This window comes from Siphateles boraxobius, unplaced genomic scaffold (assembly GCF_051911475.1).
Source record: "Siphateles boraxobius isolate OS27281-9 unplaced genomic scaffold, OSU_SipBor_1 22, whole genome shotgun sequence".
Taxonomy (NCBI): domain Eukaryota; kingdom Metazoa; phylum Chordata; class Actinopteri; order Cypriniformes; family Leuciscidae; genus Siphateles; species Siphateles boraxobius.
In genome coordinates, this window is record NW_027508833.1 from 14,536,357 (window position 1) to 14,564,231 (window position 27,875).

At 39.9% G+C, this 27,875-nt stretch overlaps 1 protein-coding gene and 1 long non-coding RNA gene across 2 annotated transcripts in view; both read right to left on the bottom strand.

Moving 5' to 3' along the window:
* LOC143746699 (kinesin-like protein KIF6) overlaps positions 1 to 27,875 on the bottom strand; it is a 203,184-nt gene that overhangs the window by 152,076 nt on the left and 23,233 nt on the right. Inside the window, exons 6-9 of the mRNA XM_077238694.1 lie at positions 19,979 to 20,108; positions 17,089 to 17,295; positions 15,004 to 15,147; positions 14,783 to 14,869 (exon numbers count right to left, since the gene is read on the bottom strand). Of these exons, the coding sequence (XP_077094809.1) occupies positions 14,783 to 14,869; positions 15,004 to 15,147; positions 17,089 to 17,295; positions 19,979 to 20,108 (568 nt within the window). The remainder of the gene's footprint in view (positions 1 to 14,782; positions 14,870 to 15,003; positions 15,148 to 17,088; positions 17,296 to 19,978; positions 20,109 to 27,875) is intronic.
* Positions 24,459 to 24,969, bottom strand: LOC143746705 (uncharacterized). Its single transcript, XR_013206603.1, has 2 exons — positions 24,609 to 24,969; positions 24,459 to 24,566 (listed from the first exon to the last, which is right to left on the bottom strand). It is a non-coding gene; the product is annotated as an uncharacterized LOC143746705 (long non-coding RNA).

Below are 27,875 nucleotides of genomic sequence, written 5' to 3' on the forward strand. Positions count from 1 at the left end.
GACTGGAAAAATGTTGGCTGGTCTGATTAGACTCGATTTCTGTTGAGACATTCAGATGGTAGAATCAGAATTTGGAGTAAATGGAATGAGAACATGGATCCATCATGCCTTGTTACCACTGTGCAGGTTGGTGGTGGTGGTGTAATGGTGTGGGGGATGTTTTCTTGGCACACTTTTGGCCCCTTAGTGCCAATTGGGCACCGTTTAAATGCCACGGACTACCTGAGCATTGTTTGTGACCATGTCCATCCCTTTATGGCCACCATGTACCCATCCTCTGATGGCTACTTCCAGCAGGATAATGCACCATGTCACAAAGCTCGAATCATTTCAAATTGGTTTCTTGAACATGACAATGAGTTCACTGTACTAAAATGGCCCCCACATTCACCAGATCTCAACCCAATAGAGCATCTTTGGGATGTGGTGGAACGGGAGCTTCGTGCCCTGGATGTGCATCCCACAAATCTCCATCTACTGCAAGATGCTATCCCATCAATAGCGGCCAACATTTCTAAAGAATGCTTTCAGCTCCTTGAATCAATGCCACGTAGAATTAAATGTGTGTATATATATATATATATATATATATATATATATATATATATATATATATGTGACCGATCACGGAAAATAGAGACACAAGTCGGCAGCACAACTTACGAGCAAAATGAGAAAGAAGCGTTTTTTATCCCCCCAATTGGCTGATTTCCGCTTTTTTGCAGAATCTGTTGGTTGAGATCATGAAGAAGCCTCTCCATGTTTGAGATAACAGTATTGGTATATTTAAAAGCGTACATTTTGCAAAGGGGCCATAGAACCGGCTGTAAAAGCCTGACTCGCTCAGAGGTACCGGTTCTATGGCCCCTTTGCATTCTGATATCCCTGGAATCGCTTCCCATGCTTTTACACGTACAGCTAGGCAGTGGCGTGCACAGACCTCCTCAGGGGCAGCGTGGGACCAAAAAGGTTAAATAAAAAAAAATACTTCTTAATTTTTTTTTCTATTCTTTCTTTCCTTGGCATTCTAATAAAATATGTTGATACAATTATTAGAATGCATAACACATCAAATGAAAATAGGGAAATTATGATTATATTACTAAATATTATTTACTTTACAAAACAAAACAGGTAGAATCAAGAAGGTAATTATGGAAAATTAATTTTTAGTTTTGTTGATGTTGATGTTGTAAATTTAATGTATGTATTATATGTATGAAAGACATTGTTAGCTATCATGAATCAGTAACACTTTACAATAAGGTTTCATTAGTTAAAATTAGCTAAATGAACTGCACTTCTACAGCATTTATTAATCTTAGTTAATATTAATTTCAGCATTTACTAAAACATTAAAATCAAAAGTTGTATTTGTTATCATTAGTTAATGCACTGACTGCGACATAACATGAATAAACAATTAACAGTTGTAGTATTAACTAAGATATAGCCTACAGTAACAAATGTGTTGATCATGGTTAGTTCATGTTAGTTCATACATGAGTAATGAACAAATTAACCTTATTGTAAAGTGTTACTATGAAATCAAAGATATAAATTCCTTACAATTTAGAGTTGGACATGGACTTAAGATTTCATTTAACTATCTGTTAGATGCATTTCCCCTTGCACTTTTATTCCTTGGATAAAAACGAAGGACATTGTCACTCAGAATGCGTCTGAAATCGAGTTATACTTTTATTGTAGTTAAGAATTAACTTGCATGCTGCAGCAACTTTTAGAGTAGCATGGTGATGGTAGGATAAATGTAATTTTCCGTATTAGCTTAAACGTTACCTGCTGCTCGTTTGAAGAGACTCGCGTGAACTGCTGCGTAGTGCACTGCGTACCAGAACCATTAAATGCGTATGAGGCACTGCAAAGGAAACTCCACCTACCATTTCTCCGCCAAATTGTTTATTAACATAATATTTGTTTGTATTATTATTGTTAGTGGCAAGGGTGTGTAGGTGTGTAATTTATTATAATATTTATAATAATAATTATTATTATTTACAATTATCAGAAAAGTGCACAATACATTTTGAGACAAAAGGTATTGTCCCCCCCCCCCCCCCCCCTCCTCCCTCCCTCCCCCTGCTTGCGGACATTCCATTCCATGTGTGTGTTTTACGCTCATAAGAAAGTGGTGTAAAGAGATTTGCAACAGTAATTTGAGGAGGTGAAATGTGATTATTTGGAAAATTCCTGTCATAACTGCTTAAAGAAAAATGCCAGCAGGCATTTGCCTCCTGCATAAACTTTAATATTGTTGACATTTTGGGCACACGCGCGTTGCGCACTATTTGCATTATACAGTAAGTAGGCCTATGGCTTATTGGTCTTTGTGTGTTGTTGCTGGTTTTGCGTTATATGTATGGCATATTGGTCTTTGTGTGTTGTTGCTGGTTTTGCGTTATATGTATATGGCATATTGGTCTTTGTGTGTTGTTGCTGATATACGTTGCAAATAGAGGGGCAGCACAATTGTTTTTCGCCTAGAGCGGCAAAAGTGCATTCGCCGGTCCTGGGGGTGAGTTTCCATAAACATCAAAGTTTGTCGTTTTGTGTTCATTCTAAGAACACGTACACGTTACTCATGTTTAGTCCATGTTTAGACCTTTCCATACCTACCTATTGTTATTAGCTAGCTCAGGAAAGAAAAAACAGCTGTAAAGCACAGGGGGGAGCTTTACAGGGGGTATGGCTTATCTAAATGAGATGTAAATGAGGCCTATTGTCACTCCTAGCAGCAGAGAGAGGTGAGAACAGCTTTTTTGACAGCCTACCTTCAAATGGCCACAACTTCTCCAACTATTATCAGATTTCCATGTGTTACACATGGTTGAAAAGCTTGGAGACTACACTTTCAGAATCTCTGAATAAATCAAAATGTACCCGAACCGACATGTTTTTCTACTTTCCGTGATCGGTCACATAAATACAAATGGTTTATCTAGCCCCCCTCACACACACACCACACACAGACACACACACACACACACACACACACGCACACGCACACGCACACACAGAGAGAGACACACAGACTGACACAGAGAGAGAGACAAAATTACCACATTAAAACCAAAATGTCTGACTTCCTGTTGGTCGTAGCTAATGACTGTAAATTAGAAAGTGGTCCGGCTTGATGAGAACAATATACGTACAGAGTTTTGTTACTGTGAGTAAAACTAACCCACCCACTTTTGTCAAAAGAATTTAGAAAGTGACACACTTCCTGCTGCCAGTTGGTGGCGCTATAACTTTGACTCACAATAGTCGCATCCATCTGATCGGCCTCTTACCACGAAAACACTGCTGACGTTTCATCAAGATCAGTTAATGTATGCAAAAGTTATAATACTTCGTGTTTCTCTTTTCTCGCCATAAATTCATTTCCTTGACACGGCCAAACCGTTTGAGATATCAGAAATCCGTCCGCAATTTAGCATCCTAAATGTCTTGACTTCATGCACACAGAGTTTGGTGAAGTCTGTAGTGCGAGAGCAACGACGGAGCCGAGCGGTGAGTAAGTAGGTCAAGTGCAAAATGACGAACAACTGTCTCTGATTGCAGTAATTGGCGATGGGAGACCGCATAAAAGCCGGCTGGTGCAAGATAGCGGAGAGAGAAGGACTGGGTACTCATGCACGACACGCGAGCTGAGGGCTGAGGACGAAAAGTGGAAAGAGTGTTGCCTAATATAGTGGAAAGAGTGTTATTTTAAATAGTGGAAAGAGTGTTCTCTGAACGTGAACGAGGTTTATGTTAAAGCGCGCACAGCGCATTTTTTTCTGTTTTGGACCAAATAAAAGTGTACGAGTCCCAGCCACGCCGACCCCTGTCTTATTCCATCACACCAACACTGAACCTTTACTACATATATCAAATTCCAAAGCATGAGTTTTCCAAACAACCCATAATAGCCGACTTCCTGTTGGGCTGGCGTAAAACTTAGAACACGAAAGTCGTTCGGCTCGATGAGGTCTATATGTGTACCTAGTTTCATATTAATTCATGCAAGCGTTTTTGATATTAGGGCTGCAGCTATCGATTCTTTTTGTAATCGATTAATCTAGCACTTAATCGATCGATTGATCGAGTAATCTGATTTTTTTTGTGTGTGTGTTTTATTAACAGAATAGTTATATTAAACTTTTGTCTATTTCAGTTAAAGCTGTTAAGCTATATACTATAAGTTATATAGTATGCAAGTTATAAAGCTATCTCATATGTGAATTTTCCTTTAAGATGTTATAATATAACCACTCTAAGCATATTTGTGTATTCTGGTAGTTTAACGCTGAAGAAGAGCTGTAACGTGACTTGTTGTTGAACACGCAGTAAAAGCTGACGCACTTTTTTTTCCGTGCGTTTTAACTGAAAAATGAGTACTCCGAATCTTTATTAAAAACCAACAGGCTGGGGACTTTAACTTTTTGTTGTTGTCTGTATTTGGCAGACGTGAAATACAAACAAGGTCTCGCAAAGACTGCAATACAATATTTGTTCCTCCATCACGTCCCGGTGTGTAGAGTGAATGCATGCTGAAATTATTGTTGCGTGGCTACATAAAAGTTTAAGCATATGTGATGCATTGCTGCAATCGGTCTGACTGGCGTGTGTGTGTGTGTGTGTGTGTGTGTGTGTGTGTGTGTGTGTGTGTGTGTGTGTGTGTGTGTGTGTGTGTGTGTGTGTGTGTGTGTGTGTGTGTGTGTGTGTGTGTGTGTGTGTGTGTGTGTGTGTGTGTGTGTGTGTGTGTGTGTGTGTGTGTGAAGGGGTTCTTTTTTTAGGCTATACTCTCTTGCATTTGAACGTGATAGTTACGTTTACTACTTAAAAATGTCATCAAAGCTAAAAATCATTTCTAGTCAAACCGCATCACGACAACATCGCTACAAATACAGTATGGGATTAAAATCAGCGAACATCAATAGGCTTAGACTACGTTACCTTGTTTCACCGAGTTAAGTGTATTAAGTGAATTAAGTGTGTAATGATCCCACACTTTAGACAATTTCTGCCGTTTATTTACATATTTATTCTCCGCCATCGCGCCAACTAAATTCAAAATATATGCTTCCTGAACAGGTCCGTGTGAATAAAACTTTTGAACGGTAGTGTACATCACAACTTTTTGATCTTTTTGAATTTTTGCAGCGCCAAAAGCGGGAGTAGGAGGTCTCTGCGGAACAAAAGTGGGCGTTTCTAAATTTGTGGGTGTTTTCACACTGGTGGGTGTTTATAAATCATGCAATGAAAATGATGCCCTTCTCCCGACCCCACCCCTAAGACCTACCCACACTGTGACGTGGGCAAGTCAGGTAACGCGGTTGAAAACGCCCCTCTGTTTATGGCCTCGCCCCCTGATTTGGTAACTCCTATTACCGTCTGCAGAGACCTCTATTTGAAAAGCAGACCTTTTCACTGACATAATGACGCAATGACGTGCACTTGCTAGCCTGTTCCATTTACGTGTTCTCCGAATGCTAAAGAGGAGCCTCGCCTAGCCTCTGAAGGAAATGACTTGGAAGGATCAATCCTGCCAAGGTAGTATCCTTGACATTGAGAAACGGCTACGGTCTGTGTTAAACAATCAAATCCCTGCGCCGCGCCTATAGTGCGCGTCATAGGAATTTAATGAGGCTTCGAGGCAGAGTTTTTGCCTCTAGGAATTTTTGTAATCGAGTAACTCGAGTAACTCGAGGAATCGTTTCAGCCCTATTTGATATAAGGACCAAGTTTTCAAACCCCGTTCCAGGGGGCGCTGTTGAGCCCCCCTGCCACACCCGGGTACCAGCTTCAGCCCATCCCTGATGGCCGCGGGTTCTGATCTGTGCGCAAAGTTTCAAGAGTTTTCGAGCACGTTAAGGGCCCCAAAAGCCCCCGAAACCTCGAAAAACAAGAAGAAAATCAATTCTCACACCGACACACAGAGAGACGCAGAGGCAGAGACAGAGAGAGAGAGAAAATGCTCAGAAAAATCCACATTCAAACCAAAATATCTGACTTCCTGTTAGTCGGAGCTAATGACTGTAAATTAGAAAGTTGTCCGGCTTGAGGAGTATATAATACATACCGAGTTTTGTATTCAATATACATACCAAGTTTTGTTACTGAAGATAACACTAACACATTTGTCAAAAGGTGGCGCTACTGAGCCCTCACCACGCCCGTTTCTGAAACTTTGCACGTCTACTGGCTAATAAACGTGATGTATCTGTCGAGTTTCATGCAATTTGAAGAATGTTAAGAGCCTCAAAAGCATCCAAAAAGAATATTAACCCTCTGAGGTCGACTATCGCGGCCCCGCACTATAGTCTTGCTTTTTTTCTTATCAGTGCAAAAGAAACTCAAAATACTCTGTTGATTTTGATCTTACATATTAAGTATTGTACATCATTAGATCCTGATAAGTGTCTATTTTTTTGTGGATACTCACAATAAAATCAAAGTGTTGTGCTTTTCGCCAAATAAAGAAAAACAAACGATGCGCGTATTAAGTCCATTCTGAAACGCGTCCGAAAATTAACCCCTAGGAAGAGTGTTTAAAATTCCTGAGCATGCGTTTCCAAACATCCCCAAATAGCCGAGTTCCTGTTGGGCTGGCATAAAACGTATTCGGTTACATACGTAACCTCGGTTCTCTCTAGAAGAGGGAACGAGTATTGCGTAAGCTAGCTTACGCTACGTGTAAAGTCATCTTTTCTCGAGATATTGAAGGCAAAAATTATCCTTAATTTTGCATTTATTGTCAACGCAGTGCAGCAGCCAGCAGACCTAGAGCAGGCAATCTTGCGTGCTCATTGGTGGCCGTGCGGCAACTGCCGCAGCCTACCACTGAGTCTCGCGCGTGACGTTGCGCCCGCTACACGTCACTGACCGCCAAAATGGGGGTGGCTTAGCGTTTAAAAGTCAGGCTCAGAGGCTGCTTCACTGGTTTCATCAGCTGACGTGAAAATCGCTCGTGGCGCCTGCACGGTCGGGTTACGCAATACTCGTTCCCTCTTCTAGAGAGAACTGAGGTTACGTATGTAACCGAGTACGTTCTCTTACGAGAGGTTCTCTCGTATTGCGTAAGCTAGCTTACGCTACGTGAAACCATTGTCAACGCCGTGCGCGCCCAGCCTCCACTTCATTAGTCCCAGGGATTCCCGTGGATCATAGATAAGTGGGAAACAGGTGGCCAGCAATGCGGGCCAGCACATGTTATAAGCACATACAGAGTGTACAGAGCGGCGTCGCCGGTCCATATAACTATTCACCATATAGTGCAGCTCAACCAGGAGAGCTAATGCGCGTGAGCCCTGATGCCCAAGGGGCATTGCAGACCTTTAGACTTATAAGCGGATGCGATAACTTCCACTATCCATCTAGACAGGCTTTGTTTCGAGGCGGCGAGATCCTTGGTGCGCCCACCAAACGAGACAAAGAGCTGATCCGTACGCCTGAAAGAGGCGGAGCGCGTAATGTAAGCCCTCAGCGCCCTGACGGGGCAGAGGAGATTAACATCACCCTCACTATCGGATGCTGGCAGAGCCGAAAGAGAAATGACCTGCGCTTTGAAGGGGGTGCCCAGCACATTAGACATATAACCATGTCTTGGCTTAAGGATGACTATAGAGTCATTTGGCCCGAACTCAAGGCACGCCGCGCTAACAGGTAGCGCGTGTAAATCCCCCACACGTATGACTGACGATAGAGCTGTCAGGAAATACGGTTTTGAGCGAAAGGTACTTTACGTCCATGGAGTCTATCGGTTCGAAGGGGAAAGCTTTCAGGGTCTCGAGGACCAATGAAAGATCCCATATGGGAACTGACGGGGGTAGCGGGGGATTCATCCGTCTAGCTCCTCTAAGGAAGCAGATGACGAGCTCATCTTTTCCTACTGACTGGACTCAGCGAACGCTGCAACGGCCCCCTTTGAGCGCGTTCTCGACCGCTATCATTTCCAGACAGTTTATGTGGAAGTGTCTCTCTTGGTCTGACCACAGGCTAAAGACCGGTCTGCCCTCGAAGACGGCACACCAATCTGAGTTGGAGGCGTCCGTCGAGATGAACTTTCGGTGTGAGACAGCCCCCATTGTCACTCCCTGCTGGTACCAGTCGGCCGCTAACCAGGGCTGCAGAGCCAAAACACAGCTCTGAGTCACTCTGATTCGTCTGTAGCCTGAAACCCAAGCCTGGTGAGGCACTTGGGTGTTCAGACAGCGGTGTAGCGGGCGCATGCGCAGCAAGCCCAGCTGAAGCACAGCCACTGCTGATGCCATACAGCCTAGCATCCTCTGGAATGTCTTCAGAGATGTGATGCTGCCCTCCTGGAAAGACCAGGAAAGGCCAGGTGTCGGAACACGGCGCGCGCGCTGTGTCAATAGGCGGGCCGTCATAGCCACAGAGTCCAGCTCTATTCCTAGAAAGGAAACTGACTGACTGGGCAGTAATGAGCTCTTGGTCCAGTTGACCGTGAGGCCCAAGCTTTCCAGATGGCTGAGAAGCACTGTTCTGTGAGATAACAGTTCTACCTCTGGCTGTGCTAAAATCAGCCAATCGTCCAAATAGTTCAGAATTCGCAGCCCTTTCACTCTCAAGGGGGCGAGAGACGCATCCATGCACTTTGTAAATGTACGGGGTGACAAAGGCTGAACGGGAGGACGGTGTATTGATATGCCCGACCGTCGAAGGTGAATCTCAAGAATGGCCTGTGACGAGAGTCTATTGGGATCTGAAAGTATGCATCTATCAGATTGAGAGAGATAAACCAGTCCCTCGCACGAATTTGTGCAAGGATTTGTCTGGTCGTGAGCATTTTGAACGGCCGTCTCATAAGAGCTTTGTTCAAATATCTCAGATCTAAGATAGGTCTTAGAGGTCCGTCCTTCTTGGGTACGAGAAAATATCGGCTGTAAAAGCCTGACTTGCTCAGAGAAGGAGGTACTGGTTCTATGGCCCCTTTGCACAGCAGTTTGGCTATTTCTGTCCGGAGTAGATGCGCTACATCCGCTTTCACTTTCGGCTCGGTCCGTGCTCGGAAGCGAAGGGGGCGGCGAGCGAACTGAAGCGAATAGCCCTGTCTTATTGTGCTCAGCACCCACTCTGACACACCTGGAATAGCCTTCCATGCTTCTACATGTATAGCTAGGGGCAGAATGGGCTCCAGGTTCCGATCACCGCGCTTCGCGGGCTCGGGAAACTGAACCGGAGGTGTGTGCGGGGCGCGCGCACCCTCTGATCTCGGGAACGGCGGCTCGCTGACAATTGTGACTGTCTGTATCACTTGAGATGACCCGATTACTGGGAATGGGGAAAATTTGGTGATGGTATTTAGTGCGAGCGGAGCCTGGGGCGAAGTGTTTGTCAGTAAGCGTGAGCGCTCGTGGGCGGGCAGGTGACTTACATTCATAACTTGGCGGCTGTGAGGCTGTTGCCATGTAACAGAGTGGGCAGCGAGTAGGTGTGAGCAAATATATGTGGGCACATTCTCTACCTCTAGCACTAGAGCGGCATTTGCCAGCTTTATGAGAGTGGGCTCTGTGAGTGTGTGAGACACGTGGGGCATCGTGTTTATGTGTAGGGGTGAGCACTGACTTGTGGGCACATTTTCTACACTTAAAACACCATTGGCGTGAGCCGGATAACCAGAATTTATACTCTTTCTGAGATTTCTCTAGGTCGCCATAAAAACGGCGTTTGTATTCAGGCGACTCGTTGGCTGCTAAATGTGCGTCTGCAGTAGCCTTCTCTGAGGGGACTGACAGGATGAGATATTTTGACGGTGGTCCGGCCGCAGCGAGACCCAGCCGTCTTTTCCTCTCTGGGGTTGCTAGGAGGACTTTGCCTGCTCGGGCCTCAGCGCAACCCTGGGCCGGGGTCCCCGGAGGGGGAGGCGACCTGCGTCCAGAAGAGTGTGATCTAGGGCGGCCACCCTGTCGACGCTGCAAAGGCTGGGGCTGAGCTGGGTGCTGGCTGGCGTGTCACGCATGCAGCTCACGTGGGCAGCTTGCAGAGGAGCTAGAACGTCGAGGCAGGAAAAGGTTCATGGCCTGCGAGGTCTTCTGTACTTCGGAGAAGCGGTCGACGATCCCGTTCACCGCTGGGCCGAAAAGACCAGTAGGGGAGAGCGGTGCGTCGAGAAACGCGGAACGCTCTGACTCCCTCATATCCGCAAGCGTCAGCCAGAGGTGCCTCTCTGTGGCACGCATGCATCTGCCCATTGCCTGAACCGCGGATTTCGTCGCATGAAGGGAGAGATCCGTCACCCTCCTTAAATCCGTGATGGCGGGTGGGTCCTTGCTTTTCTCATCCCATTCACGGAGGAGATCAGCCTGGAGGATCTGCAGCACAGCCATCGAGTGCAGGGCGGAAGTAGCTTGTCCGGCGGCATCGAACGCGAGGCCGACATGGGCTGAGGTGGTCCTGCAGGCTTTAGACGGGAGGGCAGACTTTGAGCGCCATCTCGCTAAGGAAGCAGCCCTCGAGCCTATTGGGCGCGGGCTCCTTAGGAGGTGACCAATCAAGGCCGAGTTGGTCAACGGCCTTTGAAAGGAGGCGCATGAGATCGGCGTCCACGCCAACCCGAGTCCTGCTGGATTCCTGGATCGAGGAGGAGGCGGAGTGATGAGAGCTCGACCACTCCTCGCTGTCCGATGCCAGGATGGAACAGCTGTCACCTGGGTATGCCCCTTCAGCTTCGTCCCCTGAGGCGGCTGCGCGTCCGGGAGGGGCGGAGAAGGAGAGAGTGAGGCTGGCGGGATGCGATCCGGCGAGCACTTCACTATAGCCACAGGCTCCAGCATCCTCTGCGCACGCCGCCTCTTTTTGCGTGGTCTAGAGGGTGGATTGACAGCGTCCGGGGTGAAGGCTTCGAGTTGAGCCCACATGGTCGATAACGGAAGCGCTTCACAGTGCTCGCAGCCGCCCGAATTTAGGGCGAGGGCTGCGTGGTCTGGGCCCAGGCAGAGAGCGCAAATGACATGGCGGTCTCCTGCGCTGAGCAGGGCTCTACACGAGACGCAGGAAAGGCGAGGCATTTTAATAAAAACGCTTGCGATTTTTTAGTGAGAGAGAGAGTGAGTGTCGCAGCGGCGAACACTCACAGAAGGCAAGCACAAAAGGATACTCGGCGCCGGATGGCGTAGCAGGCACAGAGGGCTGAAGGTGGTGAAGACGGCCGGCTTCTTCAGGCGCTTTCCTATGCTTGCTGGTCGCTTGATTCGACGGCAGAAAGTTTTACGGGCCCTAAGCCGGTGGCGCCGCAACCCCGGTGCCTTTAGTTACCTGGGCCCTTCATCGCTGCTCGCAGCTATATTTTCATATATATATATATACTTAATATATACACATATACACACACACACATACATACATATATATATATATACATATACACACACACATATACACACACACACACACACACACACACACATATATATATATATATATATATATATATAAACACACATATACACACACACATATACAGGTCCTTCTCAAAAAATTAGCATATTGTAATAAAGTTCATTATTTTCCATAATGTAATGATAAAAATTAAACTTTCATATATTTTAGATTCATTGCACACCAACTGAAATATTTCAGGTCTTTTATTGTTTTAATACTGATGATTTTGGCATACAGCTCATGAAAACCCAAAATTCCTATCTCAAAAAATTAGCATATCATGAAAAGGGTCTCTAAATGAGCTATTAACCTAATCATCTGAATCAACTAATTAACTATAAACACCTGCAAAAGAGTCCTGAGGCTTTTAAAAACTCCCAGCCTGTTTCATTACTCAAAACCGCAATCATGGGTAAGACTGCCGACCTGACTGCTGTCCAGAAGGCCATCATTGACACCCTCAAGCAAGAGGGTAAGACACAGAAAGAAATTTCTGAACAAATAGGCTGTTCCCAGAGTGCTGTATCAAGGCACCTCAGTGGGAAGTCTGTGGGAAGGAAAAAGTGTGGCAAAAAACGCTGCACAACGAGAAGAGGTGACCGGACCCTGAGGAAGATTGTGGAGAAGGAACGATTCCAGACCTTGGGGGACCTGCGGAAGCAGTGGACTGAGTCTTGAGTAGAAACATCCAGAGCCACCGTGCACAAGCGTGTGCAGGAAATGGGCTACAGGTGCCGCATTCCCCAGGTCAAGCCACTTTTGAACCAGAAACAGCGGCAGAAGCACCTGACCTGGACTGTTGCTCAGTGGTCCGAAGTACTTTTTTCGGATGAAAGCAAATTTTGCATGTCATTCGGAAATCAAGGTGCCAGAGTCTGGAGGTAGACTGGGGAGAAGGAAATGCCAAAATGCCTGAAGTCCAGTGTCAAGTACCCACAGTCAGTGATGGTCTGGGGTGCCATGTCAGCTGCTGGTGTTGGTCCACTGTGTTTAATCAAGGGCAAGGTCAATGCAGCTAGCTATCAGGAGATTTTGGAGCACTTCATGCTTCCATGTGCTGAAAAGCTTTATGGAGATGAAGATTTCATTTTTCAGCATGACCTGGCACCTGCTCACAGTGCCAAAACCACTGGTAAATGGTTTACTGACCAGGGTATTACTGTGCTCAATTGGCCTGCCAACTCTCCTGACCTGAACCCCATAGAGAATCTGTGGGATATTGTGAAGAGAAAGTTGAAAGACGCAAGACCCAACACTCTGGATGAGCTTAAGGCCGCTATCGAAGCATCCTGGGCCTCCATAACACCTCAGCAGTGCCACAGATTGATTGCCTCGATGCCACGCCGCATTGAAGTAGTCATTTCTGCAAAAGGATTCCCGACCAAGTATTGAGTGCATAACTGAACATAATTATTTGAAGGTTGATTTTTTTTTGTATTAAAAACACTTCTTTTATTGGTCGGATGAAATATGCTAATTTTTTTAGATAGGAATTTTGGGTTTTCATGAGCTGTATGCCAAAATCATCAGTTTTAAAACAATAAAAGACCTGAAATATTTCAGTTGGTGTGCAATGAAACTAAATATATGAAAGTTAAATTTTTATCACTACATTATGGAAAATAATGAACTTTATCACAATATGCTAATTTTTTTAGAAGGACCTGTATATTATATATATATATATATATATATATATATATATATATATATATACACCTACTCACCTAAAGTTTTATTAGGAACACCATACTAATACTGCGTTTGACCCCCTTCCGCGTTCAGAACTGCCTTAATTCTACGTGGCATTGATTCAACAAGGTGCTGAAAGCATTCTTTAGAAATGTTGGCCCATATTGATAGGATAGCATCTTGCAGTTGATGGAGATTTGTGGGAAGCACATCCAGGGCACGAAGCTCCCGTTCCACCACATCCCAAAGATGCTCTATTGGGTTGAGATCTGGTGACTGTGGGGGCCATTTTAGCACAGTGAACTCATTGTCATGTTCAAGAAACCAATTTGAAATGATTCCAGATTTGTGATATGGTGCATTATCTTGCTGGAAGTAGCCATCAGAGGATGGGTACATGGTGGCCATAAAGGGATGGACATGGTCAGAAACAATGCTCAGGTAGGCCGTGACATTTAAACAATGCCCAATTGGCACTAAGGGGCCAAAAGTGTGCCAAGAAAACATCCCCCACACCATTACACCACCACCACCAGCCTGCACAGTGGTAACAAGGCATGATGGATCCTTGTTCTCATTTCGTTTACGGCAAATTCTGACTCTACCATCTGAATGTCTCAACAGAAATCGAGACTCATCAGACCAGGCAACATTTTTACAGTCTTCAACTGTCCAATTTTGGTGAGCTCTTGCAAATCGTAGCCTCTTTTTCCTATTTGTAATGGAGATGAGTGGTACCTGGTGGGGGCTTCTGCTGTTGTAGCCCATCCGCCTCAAGGTTGTGCGTGTTGTGGCTTCACAAATGCTTTGCTGCATACCTAGGTTGTAACGAATGGTTATTTCAGTCAAAGTTGCTCTTCTATCAGCTTGAATCAGGCGGGCCATTCTCCTCTGACCTCTAGCATCAACAAGGCATTTTCGCCCACAGGACTGCCGCATACTGGATGTTTTTCCCTTCTCACATCATTCTTTGTAAACCCTAGAAATGGTTGTGCGTGAAAATCCCAGTAACTGAGCAGATTGTGAAATACTCAGACCGGCCCGTCTGGCACCAACAACTATGCCACGCTCAAAATTGCTTAAATCACCTTTCTTTCCCATTCTGACATTCAGTTTGGAGTTCAGGAGATTGTCTTGACCAGGACCACACCCCTAAATGCATTGAAGCAACTGCCATGTGAGAATTGCATTAATGAGAAATTGAACAGGTGTTCCTAAAAATCCTTTAGGTGAGTGTGTGTGTGTATATATATATAAAAATAAAAAAATATAGCTGCAAGCAGCGATGAAGTGCCCAAGCCTAACTAAAGGCACCGGGGTTTCGGTGCCACGAGCTTGGGCCCGAAATCACTTCTCGCAGCTATATTTTCTTTTTGCAGCTCTCCTGTGGATTCCTATTGAAATGACTGGAATTTGCCCACAACATTTTGGAGAACAATGGTAAATGTGACTGCACCTCAACACCCATACACTTTTTTGGCAGAAAAAAAGGAGAAGAGGAAGCAGAGGAATATCAGTACAAACACAATAGGGTTCCACAAATTCCAGGAATTCAACCAATGAATGTCTTATTTATATTTACCCCTGCCCATTATACTGGGATACAAGAAAATACTCTATCATTTGATCTTATTTTATTTCTTTAAAAGTAGTGTAATTTTACACATGTTAATGTAAGACTCACCAGAGCAGGATCCAGTTCTTCATTAAGCAAAGCATCATTCTTAATCAAAGCCACTCTCTGAGCAAAACGACAGGTGGACATAGACTCCTAAGAGAGTAGGAGGAGGGAGAGTAGGAGAGGAATGATGTGCATGAGTGATGTGAAGATAAAAAAAGAAGAAGTAAAAAAACGAGTTGCCCTTAATGCTAATTTAAAAAGAAAATTGATGTTAAGAGATGTACAGCAATGTTTATCCTCTCCACAGACACAGTAGCGATCATGGTGGTCATGCAGTTACCACCCAAACTGTCTCTAAGCACAGAGGTCATCATGGAGTTGCGGTAGGGGATGTGGGACCTATTCTTCTCCGACAGGGCTATGATGACCTAAACCAGAAAGCAAATGGAGCCCACCAAATTGTAATTTCTATAATATGATTCAAACTCCTTTTAAAACACAGTATGGTCATGTCAGTATAAACAGTGTATTCACAATTATTTAAATTATAATATTTTTCAAGTAATAATTTTTGGTTAAGAGTACACCATGGAAGATTCAGGTAAAATTAACAAAATTGTATTATTGAGTAAATACATGAAAAATCTGTGTCTAAAACTGTGTTTTGCCACAATTCTCGAATGTAAGCTTAGAATATTGATTTAATGTATATTTTGAGTTGTTAGGTCGGACTTGACACATTTGATGATATATATATATATATATACATGCATGCACACACAAGAGGTGTGTAAGTGTAATATGTTTTTATACACAGATGCTGCTGCTTTAGTAGTTGCAGATAAGGAGACAAATAGAATACAGGAGAAGTGAGGAGCTTAAGGTGACTGGCTGTCTGAAAATAAGCTTTTATTATGTCTGCATAAAACAGAATCTATTCTCTTTAGGTCAAAATCTAAGTTAAGAAAGGCAGATGATTTAGTAGTTAAAGTAGATGGTTGTGCACTTGTAAAAAGAACATCAGTCGAATGGAAGAACAACCATCAACTTGGTTGTGTTCTGGATGACAATTTAAGTGGTGTAAGTATGGCCTGGAAAGTTTTAGGAAAAGTTAATGCTCAAATTAAATTTGTAGCTAGATATGCTAGTTTTTTTAAATAAAGAAAGTTTAAAGGTCCCTGCTACAGGCCTAGTACAAAGTCAACTTGAGTATGCGTGTTGTTCATTGCTGACTGATTTATCCAGTATGTGGTTGACACAATTACAAAAGTAACAAAATAAATTACTGAATGTAGTTTTAGGATATCATTATTTTACTCATGTGGATATTGGACACCTTCAGCAGCTTGGATGGTTACCTATTGAAAGACAGTTAGCATTCTTGAAACTAAAAATGGTACATAAAATAATTAATAATAGAGCCCCAGTGTATTTTAACTCATATTTCTCTCGAGTTAATGTAAGACATGGACATTATTCTAAATAGTATTATAAATTATAAATATAATACATTTTAATCTATGTACATTAAGGTTTTAACGGATAATGTTGGTTTTAGAATAAGAGTGAAGAGATTGTTTTTAGATAGGATGGTTTAATAGATTGGATATATATGTGTATTTTATTTGTTAGTTATCTTTTTTGTGTGTGTATGGTTTGTCATGAAAAGGTCTCATTAAAAAAAAAGAAAAATCAAGGACCAGAATGGAAATAAGTTAATGCTACTTTATTGTGTTATCCTTGACAAAGAAGTTGTAACAATGTTGTATTGCTACTTTTTATGTCAAATAAGCTAATCATTGGGAAAAAGTAGCTTTTTTCTGGAAAATATATATTTTGTTTTGAAAGCAGAGCTCCTCTAAAAGCTACTTAAAGGCTATAAAGTCTTTGGAGCGCTAAAGATACACCACCTTACAGCTCGATTTAATATCCTTATCACATATAATTTTGTATAAATTGTTTATCCACAGATCACAAGACTATGTTGTTTTAACCATGGAATAAATAATCATTCTAAAAATGAGACAAACTGTTACAGTATGAACAAATTTTCAGCATGAATCAGCGACAGTGCCACACATTGCATTCATAAAAATACCTGCTGCCGCGACTCTTGTGAAGTGTATTATTAAAAATACATATACCGCAATGTGTTTTTATTTTGCGCCGGTATACTCAGCTTTCCAAATTAAATATAGGCTGCACTATATATCTTATTATTTTGCAGTTTGGTTTTATTTCCAGACCAGATATATGCAGATCTATTCAGATATGAAAATCAGAGACAATTATGGATTAATCTGTCGGAGAGACCAAAATTCCATAGTGCACCTTAAAAAAAACATCTGTAACAAAGAAAGTTCTCCTACCTGCTCCAAGTAGTGCAGGGAGAGGTTAATATATTTAGCTTCCGTAAGGATTTGACCTCCCACACCTGTCTTTCCCACTCTTTCAGACCCAGCCAGGTCCACTAAGTGCAGCTTCGAGCACCGTACCGTGGCTGAGCCCAGCTCTTTGCTGCACATGTGAATGGTAAAGATGCAGTGAGACCGTGTAGAAGCCTCGTTCATGGGAGTCTACAAAAAGATGGAAATGTAGATAGAGACCAGGGATGAATGAACTACTGTTACAGCAAATAACAATAAAATGGTCAAATTATATTAAATAAATATATCTGTTGTAATAAAGTGCAAGGAGTCTTTATCCTTATCCTCAGATGTTGTTGATGACAGATATTTAGCACATGTACACCAGAGAAAACTCAAGATGACTTACAGCATACAATTATCCTCCCAAAGAAATGTGTGTGATTAGTGTCTGTTACTTGGTATCCTTGTATATGGTTACTTTTGAGTAGTTTATTTTCAGAAGCTAAAAATAGCACACTGTGATGGAGAGAGAATGAAACATGGAATAACTCATCAGGGTACACTGATATAAGAAAAGGGATGAGTATGTGAGCTAAAGACCTCAATCTCTTACAGATCTCGTTTGTGGACCAGGACAGCACAGGAGAATGTTTGATGAGTCTCTTGAATGTCTCTTACACTAAGAAAATGTTACAGTACATATATTATAATGCTGTCAAGCTTCCAGGCTTTCCAAAATGCTCATCTCACCCTTCAGGCCAGCACCCTACACTCTGAGACCATTCCTTTGCTGGTGCTAGGCATAGTTACCGGCTCAGACCTCATCCTCGGCCGTCCCTGGCTCATCAAACATTCTCCTGTGCTGTCCTGGTCCACAAACGAGATCTGTGCCTGGGGAAATCAATGTTTCCATCGCTGTCTACAGTTCGCTCAACACCTTCCTCCCTCTCAGCTGGTGACGAACTCTCTCCACTACCATTGAGAGTCCTTTTATTAAGTAATCCATATCTATTCCACAATAGTACCGCCAGTTCCACAATTTGGTTAGCCCCAAGTGCACCTCTCAACTTCCTCCTCACGGCCCTTGTGACTGAACCATTTACCGGCTTCCAGGTGCTTCCTTATCAGATGGGAGAGTTTATCCCCTGTCCTCGCCTGAACAATGAGCGATGAAAGAGTATATCAGTGAGGCATTAAAGCAAGGCTATATTTATCCATTCAAGTCACCTGCTGTATCTAGCTTCTTCATTGTGTCCAAGAAGGTAGGTGGCCCTGCATTGATTACCAAGCCCTTAACAACATCACATTTAAGTTTATGTTCCAACTTTCTCATGTCCCAGCAACTATGGAGAACTTGCGAGGGGCAACAGTTTTTTCAAAGCTGGATCTACTGGATTTACTCCTCCTAAGCTATTTTTCTTGTACCTACTACTCCTGAAAGCTTTTGTCTGCAAAGGCCAAATATGAAATTGGCAACTGTGAGCTGTTGTCCATGAAGCTGACACTGAAGTAGTGGTGGTACTGGGTTGAGGGTTTCAGTTTTTTTTCCTGCTGTGTTGAAAAACGTACCTCTAGAATACCCTCCTCCGTGTCCTGGAATACTTACCTTCATCCTCATCATCAATCGTAAGTGTATTCTCTCCCTTATCTACTACCATCATCTACTGTCATTATCTCTGCCTGCCATATTTATACATGTTCTGTTGTTTCTCATCTGCCTTCTGTGTTCAATATACCTTTGTTATTTAATGACACCTACTACACCGATGCTTGATTACATTTTTTTTTTTTCATTTTTATTGTTAAATACAATCAAGGACAAGGCCAGCTAAGGTGACAGGCCAAATTCACCATCGTATGACTAATGCATTTGTATGTTAATTTTAACATTGCAGTTTATTTTACACATGTAATATTTCTCTCACTAGTCAAGTCAAGTCACCTTCAATTATATAGCGCTTCTAACAATATAGATTGTTTCAAAGCAGCTTTACTTAATTCTGAAAAAAACAGAGATTCTAATCATTGGACAAAAAACTTCCTCACGTAATAACCTAGAATACTGTCTAACACTGGATGGCTGCTCTGGGTGAGCTCTTTGATACCAATCTTTAATTTGAAAGTCACATGTCTAGTATCTGTAAAACCACATTTTTCCATCTTAAAACAAATGCAGAACAATTAGTTAATGTGTTCATGACATCAAGGCTAGATTATTGTAATGCTAGGGTGGTTGCCCTGGACGCTTAATAAACAAACTAAAGCTGGTCCGAAACGCAGCAGCTAGAGTTCTTACCAGAACCAGGAAGTATGACCGTATTATGTTTACCGTATTAACATTTTCATGTTTTTTTTTGTATGTTATATAAGTGATGTCAAAAATAATGGGCTAATTTCTGTGATTAATATTTTCTGTTTAATGTCTTAAAAATATTTAATGCAAGTAATGCAGTTACAACCTGTGATTATTACACTATTTGTGCTCCGTTCACCAAGCTCCATGAGAGAGCGGCCGACCAAGAATGACCTTTACTATGATCAGCTAATCATGAATTCAAGTGAGCGGCAAAAAAGCAATGATTTTGATACTGGCCTGTGAAGCGGGTCTATGTGTGCACATACCCTGTTGTGAGTTTACAAGACTGCTGTTATTACCGGAAGAGCAGTTTGGAGAATGGATGGATGGGTGGATTTCTCCTATTGGTTTGTGCCAAATGTAAATACATGTTGTACACACTTAGAATGATTGAACATATAAAAAAGTTGTTTTTTGTTTCTTTTTAAAAAATGTCTTACAAAAACAGTTGTCAATCCTGAACAATGACTACGTGAACTGAACATGGCCAAAGAGTAGGACGCCAATAGAGAGCATACAAACTGATGGCCTCACCTCTGCAATCATACGATTCGTGTCTCCTAAAAAAAGCAAATCCAAAGCTTCCTCTTCATTGGCCGACTGTTGCAACGACAGGTTCTTGAGGTGAATGTTCTGGTCTGAGTCTTCCATTATTGTTACCCTCCTAAATCAATGAAAAAAACGTTAAGAAGATGAGCAAACAGTATTATGCGAGTGTGGGAAATAGGTATTCATCAAATCATAAACCTCAGCCATGTAGACAGGGCCAGAGATTAATCCTTTAATCAGAGGACATATAATGTGAAAAATATGAGCATGCAATTTCAGCAGGACTGACAACTCAATGCAATGCACATTTGCTTTTTGGGCATAATTGCTGTGGGTGGACAGGAAACGCCTTTTTCCGGCATCCTTGCACTCATGATAACATTATTGGGTTTACTGTCTTTACATGTTAATATAATATAATTTTTAAGGCCCGTTCACGCCAAGCACGATAACTATAAAGATAACGATAAAGATAACTATAACTTACATGTATATGCGTCCACACCAACAACCGATAACGGTCTTTTTATTCTAAGCATGCGCGCGCCCGCGCTGCGGTTTCAAAGGAGCGAAAATGGATGACCTGCTTCTGCTTTACGTTACAAAAAAATATCAAAAGAAAAACAGGCGCTTTTGGGTACACGATATCCTTAAAAGACGAGAGGAGTTGGGAGAATCCGTCACTCTGATTAGAGAGTTGTCTTTCAAACTATCTATCTATCTATCTTTCTAACTAATCTATATTTCTTACTAACTAATCTCTTTCTTTCTAACTAATCTATCTTTCTTTCTTTCTAACTAATCTATCTTTCTAACTAATCTATCTTTTTCATTCTAACTAATCTATCTTTCTTTCTTTCGAACTGATCTATCTTTCTTTCTTTCTAACTTATCAATCTTTTTTCTTTCTAAATAATCTTTCATTCTTTCTAACTAATCTTTCTTTCTAATAAGTGAAAGTGAAAGTGACACGTGATGGCCAAGTATGGTAACCCATACTTGGAATTTGACCTCTGCATTTAACCCATCCAAGTAAGTGCACACACATTAGGAGCAGAGTAGTGAGTAGTGAACACACACACACTGCAAACGTGGATACACACACCCAGAGCAGCGGGCAGCCTTGAGTGGCGCCCGGGGAGCGATTGGGGGTTAGGTGCCTTGCTCAATGACACCTCAGTCATATTCCTGCCGGTACTGGAATCGAACCAGCAACCTTTCTAACTAATCTTTCTTTCTAGCTAATCTATCTTTCTTTCTTTCTAACTAATCTTTCTTTCTAACTAATCTATCTTTCTTTCTTTCCAACTAATCTATCTTTCATTCTTTCTTTCTTTCTTTTTTTATTTCTAACTAATCTTTCGTTCTTTCTTTCTCTCTATCTAATCTATCTTTCTTTCTTTCTAACTAATCTATCTTTCTTTCTAACTAATCTATCTTTCTTTCTAACAAATCTTTTTTCTTTCTAACTAATCTTTCTTTCTAACTTATCCATCTTTCTTTCTTTCTAACTAATCTTTTTCTTCTTTCTTTCTTTCTTTCTTTCTAACCTATCTATCTTTCTAACAAATCTTTATTTCTTTCTAACTAATCTTTCTTGCTTTCTAACTAATCTTTCTTTCTTTCTTACTAATCTTTTTCTGCTTTTTTCTTTCTTTCTAACTTATCTTTCGTTCTTTCTTTCTAACTAATCTTTCTTTCTTTCTTTCTAACTAATCTTTTTTCTTTTTAACTAATCTATATTTCTTTCTTTCTAACTAATATATCTTTCTTTCTGTCTAATCTATCTTTCTTTCTAACTAATCTTTCGTTCTAACTAAACCATTTTTCTTTCTTTCAAACTAATCCATCTTTCTTTATTTCTAACTAATCCATCTTTCTTTATTTCTAACTAATCCATCTCTCTTCCTTTCTTTCTAACTAATCCATCTTTCTAACAAATCCATCTTTCTTTCTAACAAATCCATCTTTCTTTGTTTCTTACTAATCCATCTTTCTTTCTAACTAATCTATCTTTCTTTCTAACTAATCTATCTTTCTTTCTAACTAATCTATCTTTCTTTCTTTCTAACTAATCTTCTTTCTTTCTTTCTTTCTTTCTTTCTTTCTTTCTTTCTTTCTTTCTTTCTTTCTTTCTTTCTTTCTTTCTTTCTTTCTAACTAATCTTTCTTTCTTTCTTTCTAACCAATCCATCTTTCTTTCTTTCTAACTAATCTTTTTCTTCTTTATTTCTTTCTTTCTTTCTAACTAATCTTACTTACTTTCTAACTAATCTTTCTTTCTTTCTTACTAATGTTTTTCTTCTTTCTTTCTTTCTAACTAATATTTCGTTATTTCTTTCTTTCTAACTAATCTTTCTTTCTTTCTAAGTAATCTTTCTTTTCTTAACTAATCTTTCTAACAAATCTTTTTTCTTTCTAACTAATCTATCTTTCTTTCTAACCAATCTATCTTTCTTTCTTACAAATCTATCTTTCTTTCTAACTAATCTTTCTTTCTAACTGATCCATCTATCTATCTTTCTTTCTTTCTTTCTTTCTTTCTTTCAAACTAATCCATCTTTCTTTATTTCTAACTAATCCATCTTTCTTTATTTCTAACTAATCCATCTTACTTTCTAACTAATCCATCTTTCTTTCTTTCTAACTAATCCATCTTTCTTTCTTTCTTTTTAACAAATCCATCTTTCTTTTTTACTAATCCATCTTTCTTTCTTTCTAACAAATCTTTCTTTCTAACTAATCTTTCTTTCTTTCTTTCTTTCTTTCTTTCTTTCTTTCTTTCTTTCTTTCTAAACAATCCATCTTTCTTTCTAACCAATCCATCTTTCTTTCTAACTAATCTTTTTCTTCTTTATTTCCTTCTTTCTTTCTAACTAATCTTACTTACTTTCTAACTAATCTTTCTTTCTTTCTTACTAATCTTTTTCTTCTTTCTTTCTTTCTAACTAACTAATATTTTGTTATTTCTTTCTTTGTAACTAATCTATCTTTCTTTCTTTCTAACTAATCTTCTTTCTTTCTTTCTAACTAATCTTTCGTTATTTCTTTCTTTCTAACTAATCTTTATTTCTTTCTAACTAATCTTATTTATTTATTTATTTATTTATAAGTAATCTTCTTTCTTTCTAAGTAATCTTTATTTTCTTAACTAATCTTTCTAACAAATCTTTTTCTTTCTAACTAATCTATCTTTCTTTCTAACCAATCTATCTTTCTTTCTTACTAATCTATCTTTCTTTCTTTCTTTCTTTCTAACTAATCTTTCTTTCTAACTGATGCATCTATCTATCTTTCTTTCTTTCTTTCAAACTAATCCATCTTTCTTTATTTCTAACTAATCCATCTTTCTTTATTTCTAACTAATCCATCTTTCTTTCTTTCTAACTAATCCATCTTACTTTCTTTATTTCTAACTAATCCATCTTTCTTTATTTCTAACTAATCCATCTTTCTTTCTTTCTAACTAATCCATCTTACTTTCTTTCTTTCTAACAAATCCATCTTTCTTTCTTACTAATCCATCTTTCTTTCTTTCTTTCTTTCTTTCTTTCTTTAACTAATCTTTCTTCCTTTCTTTCTTTCTGACTAATCTTTCTTACTTTCTAACTAATCTTTTTTTCTTTCTAACTAATCTTTTTTCTTTCTAATAAATCTATCTTTCTTTCTTTCCAACTAATCTTCTTTCTTTCTTTCTAACTAATCTTTCTTTTCTTAACTAATCTTTCTTTCTAACAAATATTTTTTTTTCTAACTAATCTTTCTTTCTTTCTATTTAATCTTTCTTTCTTTCAAACTAATCTTATTTTCTTTCTTTCTAACTAATATTTCTTTCTTTCTAACTAATATATCTTTCTTTCTAACAAATCTTTCTTTCTAACTAATCCATCTTTCTTTCGTTCGTTCTTTCTAACTAATCCATCTATCTTTCTTTCTTTCTTTCTTTCTTTCTAACTAATCCATCTTTCTTTCTAACAAATCCATCTTTCTTTCTAACTAATCCACCTTTCTTTCTTTCTAACTAATCCTTTCTTTCTTTCTCTCTCTTTCTTTCTACCTAATATTTCTTTCTTTCTAACCTATCTATCTTTCTTTCTAACTAATATTTTTCTTCTTTCTTTCTTTCTTTCTTTCTTTCTTTCTTTCTTTCTTTCTAACTAATCTTTTTTCTTTCTAACTACTCTTTCTCTCTTTCTTTCTATTTAATCTTTCTTTCTTTCTTTCTAACCAATCTCTCTCAATTTCTTTCTTCTAATCTAATCTTTCTAATCTATCTTTCTTTCTAGCTAATATATCTTTCTTGCATTCTAACTAATCTTTATTTCTAACTAATCCATCTTTCTTTATTTCTTTCTTTCTTTCTTTCTTTCTTTCTAAGAAATCCATGTATTTTTCTTTCTTTATAACAAATCCATCTATCTTTCTTTCTAACTAATCCATCTTTCTTTCTAACTAATCTATTTATCTTTTATCTTTCTTTCTTTCTACCTTTCTTTCTAACTAATCTATCTTCTTTCTTTTTTCTTTCTTACTAATCTTTCTTTTTTTCTAACTAATATTTCTTTCTAACTAATCTTTCTTTCTTTCTAACAAATCTATCTTTCTTTCTTTCTAACTAATCTTTCTTTCTAACTTACCTTTCTTTCTTTCTAACAAATCTCTTTCTTTCTTTCTAACTAATCCATCTTCTTTCTTTTTTCTTTCTTACTAATCGTTCTTTCTTTCTAACTAAACTTTCTTTCTTTTTAATTAATCTCTTTCATTTGAACTAATCTATCTTTCTTTTTTATTAATCTCTTTCATTCTTTCTTTCTAACTAATCTTTCTTTCTATCTATCTTTTTTCTAATTAATCTCTTTCTTTCTACCTAATCTTTATATTTTTTCTACTTCATCTTTCTTTCTTTCTTACTAATCTTTCTTTCTTTTTTCTTTCTTTCTTTCATCCTTTCTAATATTTCTTTCTATCTGTCTTTCTTTCTAACTAATCTTTCGTCTCTCTTCTTTCTAGTCTTTCTTTCTTTCTAACTAATCTTTCTTCTTTAACTAATCTTTCTTTTTTTCTAAGTAATCTTTCTTCTTTCTTTCTAATCTTTCTCTCGTTCATTATTTCTAACTAATCTATCTTCTTTATTTTTTCTTTCTTACTAATCTTCTTTATTTTGAATTCATCTTTTTCTTTCTAACTAATCTATCTTCTTTTTAATTAATCTCTTTCTGTCTTTCTAACTAATCTTTCTTTCCATCTATCTATCTATCTTTCTTTCTAACTAATGTTTTTTTTCTTTCTATCTATCTTTCATTCTTTCTGACTAAACTTTTTTTCTTTCTATCTATCTTTCTTTCTAACTAATGTTTCTTTATTTCTATCTATCTTTCTTTCATTCTTTCTTTCTAACTAATCTTTCGTTCTTTCTTTCTATATATCTTTCTATCTTTCTTTCTAACTAATGTTTCTTTCTTTCTAACTAATGTTTCTTTCTTTCTATCTATCTTTCTTTCTTTCTTTCTAACTAATCTTTCTTTCTATCTATCTTTCTTGGAAGGCAAGCGTAGTATGACCAATAAATTGCCGCCTGTTCTAGCAAAACATTACACGCAGAAGACAATATTCCTCCGCCCAGGCGAGCAACCACCAAGAAAAGGTGCTAACACCAATTCTCGCCCAGGACAACTGGAAGCTGCTAGGGACTGGAAGATGCTGGTTGATCTTGATCAACGGCTTATTTTTCCACCTGAGATTGCCACCACTAACCTACGACCAGATATTGTTTTGTGGTCTGGATCAGCACGCATTGTTCAACTGATAGAGTTAACAGTGCCATGGGAGGATGCGGTAGATGAGGCATATGAGAGGAAGAAACTGCGGTATGCTCATCTGGCCACTGAAGCAGAACAGCGAGGATGGAGAGTCCAGGTTTATCCAGTGGAAGTGGGTTGTCGTGGTTTTGTGGCACACTCTACAACCCGGTTCCTCAGAGACGACGGATTCAGTGGCCAAGAGTTGCGTCGTACAGTAAAGAACTTATCTGAAGCAGCAGAAAGGAACAGCAACTGGCTGTGGTTGAGACGGAAAGATTCTAGCTGGCTGTGTACAGGCCGCCATGCTACGGTTTCGTAGAATTCTTGAAAACTTGAAAGGTCTGTTGGTTTATTTGTATAGGTTGTATAGTATTTACAGTCATTACGTTCCTGTGTATATTGCATGAATGACGGGTGGTTGGGCAGATATGGTGTTTTGCGGTAGGTGGTATGCCATACAGAACCGTTGCCACTGAAACTGCATATTAACGCACCAGTGGGGCTCGACAGCCTTAGTCAAACGGGTTGGCGCGTATGGTTGGGTTGCGGAGAGATTGTGAGATTGTGGTTAGGTCTCAGCAGCAACTGTTGGTTTATTTGTATAGGTTGTATAGTATTTACAGTCATTACGTTCCTGTATATATTGCGTGAATGACGGGTGGTTGGGCAGATATTGTGTTTTGTGGTAGGTGGTATGCCATACGGAACCGTTGCCACTGAAACTGCATATTAACGCACCAGTGAGGCTCGACAGCCTTAGTCAAACGGGTTGGCGCGTATGGTTGGGTTGCGGTGAGATTGTGGTTAGGTCTCAGCAGCAACTGTTGGTTTATTTGTATAGGTTGTATAGTATTTACAGTCATTACGTTCCTGTGTATATTGCGTGAATGACGGGTGGTTGGGCAGATATTGTGTTTTGTGGTAGGTGGTATGCCATACGGAACCGTTGCCACTGAAACTGCATATTAACGCACCAGTGGGGCTCGACAGCCTTAGTCAAACGGGTTGGCGCGTATGGTTGGGTTGCGGAGAGATTGTGAGATTGTGGTTAGGTCTCAGCAGCAAGAGGGAAGTAGAGGTCAGTAAGCTGGGCTGAGTTGAGTGGGGGACGGAGGGGGGTGACTCTGGGACGCCAGAGTCACTGTCGAGCCCTCTTGAGGTGTCGTGGGCTAGTCGACGAAACACTGAGGACGGAAGGTGCCCACTTGAAGACCCTAGAGATGTTCCCTACTCCGCTCAATCCAGAGGGTTGTTATGGGGGACCGCACTGTGGTTGCAGCCGTTGTGTGTGCTGACGCGCAATACACTGTATTAACACCAGACAGAAGATTCACGTCACCAGATGGAAAGAAGCGTAAATGAATGGAGAAGCATAGGTTACTGTAAAGCTACGTCTTAGTTGGTGATTATCTTGGCGAAAGCCGAGTACAAATCAGCATGAAGTTTTAACATCTACTCTCGTGTAATGGAAATCAATCCTTCTTTCTACCTAGTCTTTCTTTTTTCGACCTCATCTTTGTTTCTTTCATCCTTACTAATCTTTCTTTCTACTTCATTTCTTCTTTCTAATCTTTCTTTCTTTCTTTCTAACTAATCTTTCTTATCTTTCTTCTTTTACTAATTTCTTTTTTCTAACTAATCTTTCTTTCTTTCATTCTTTCTTTCATTCTTTCTAGCTAATCTTTCTTTCTTTCTAACTAATCATTCTTTCTTTCATTCTTTCTAACTAATCTTTCTTTTTTTCTAACTAATCTTTCTATCTATCTAACTAATCTTTCTTTTCTTTCTAACGATTCTTTCTTTCTCTCTAACTAATCCATCTATCAAACTTCAAATTACTTTAAACTTCAAACTATTTTAAACTTCATCAAACTCTCTGTTCTGGCTTTTTCAACCCAACTTAAAGTTTGTCTCATCAAACTTTTTTTTCTAGTTGTCTCTATAATTGTAATCTGCACAATAACAACAAAGTTGACACTAATGTAAATCTAATCTAATCTAAACTCCTGCTACCTGTACACAGATACCCAAATACATGTCACCTAATATCACCATTTTAAATTGTTTTGCAACCCTGTAGTT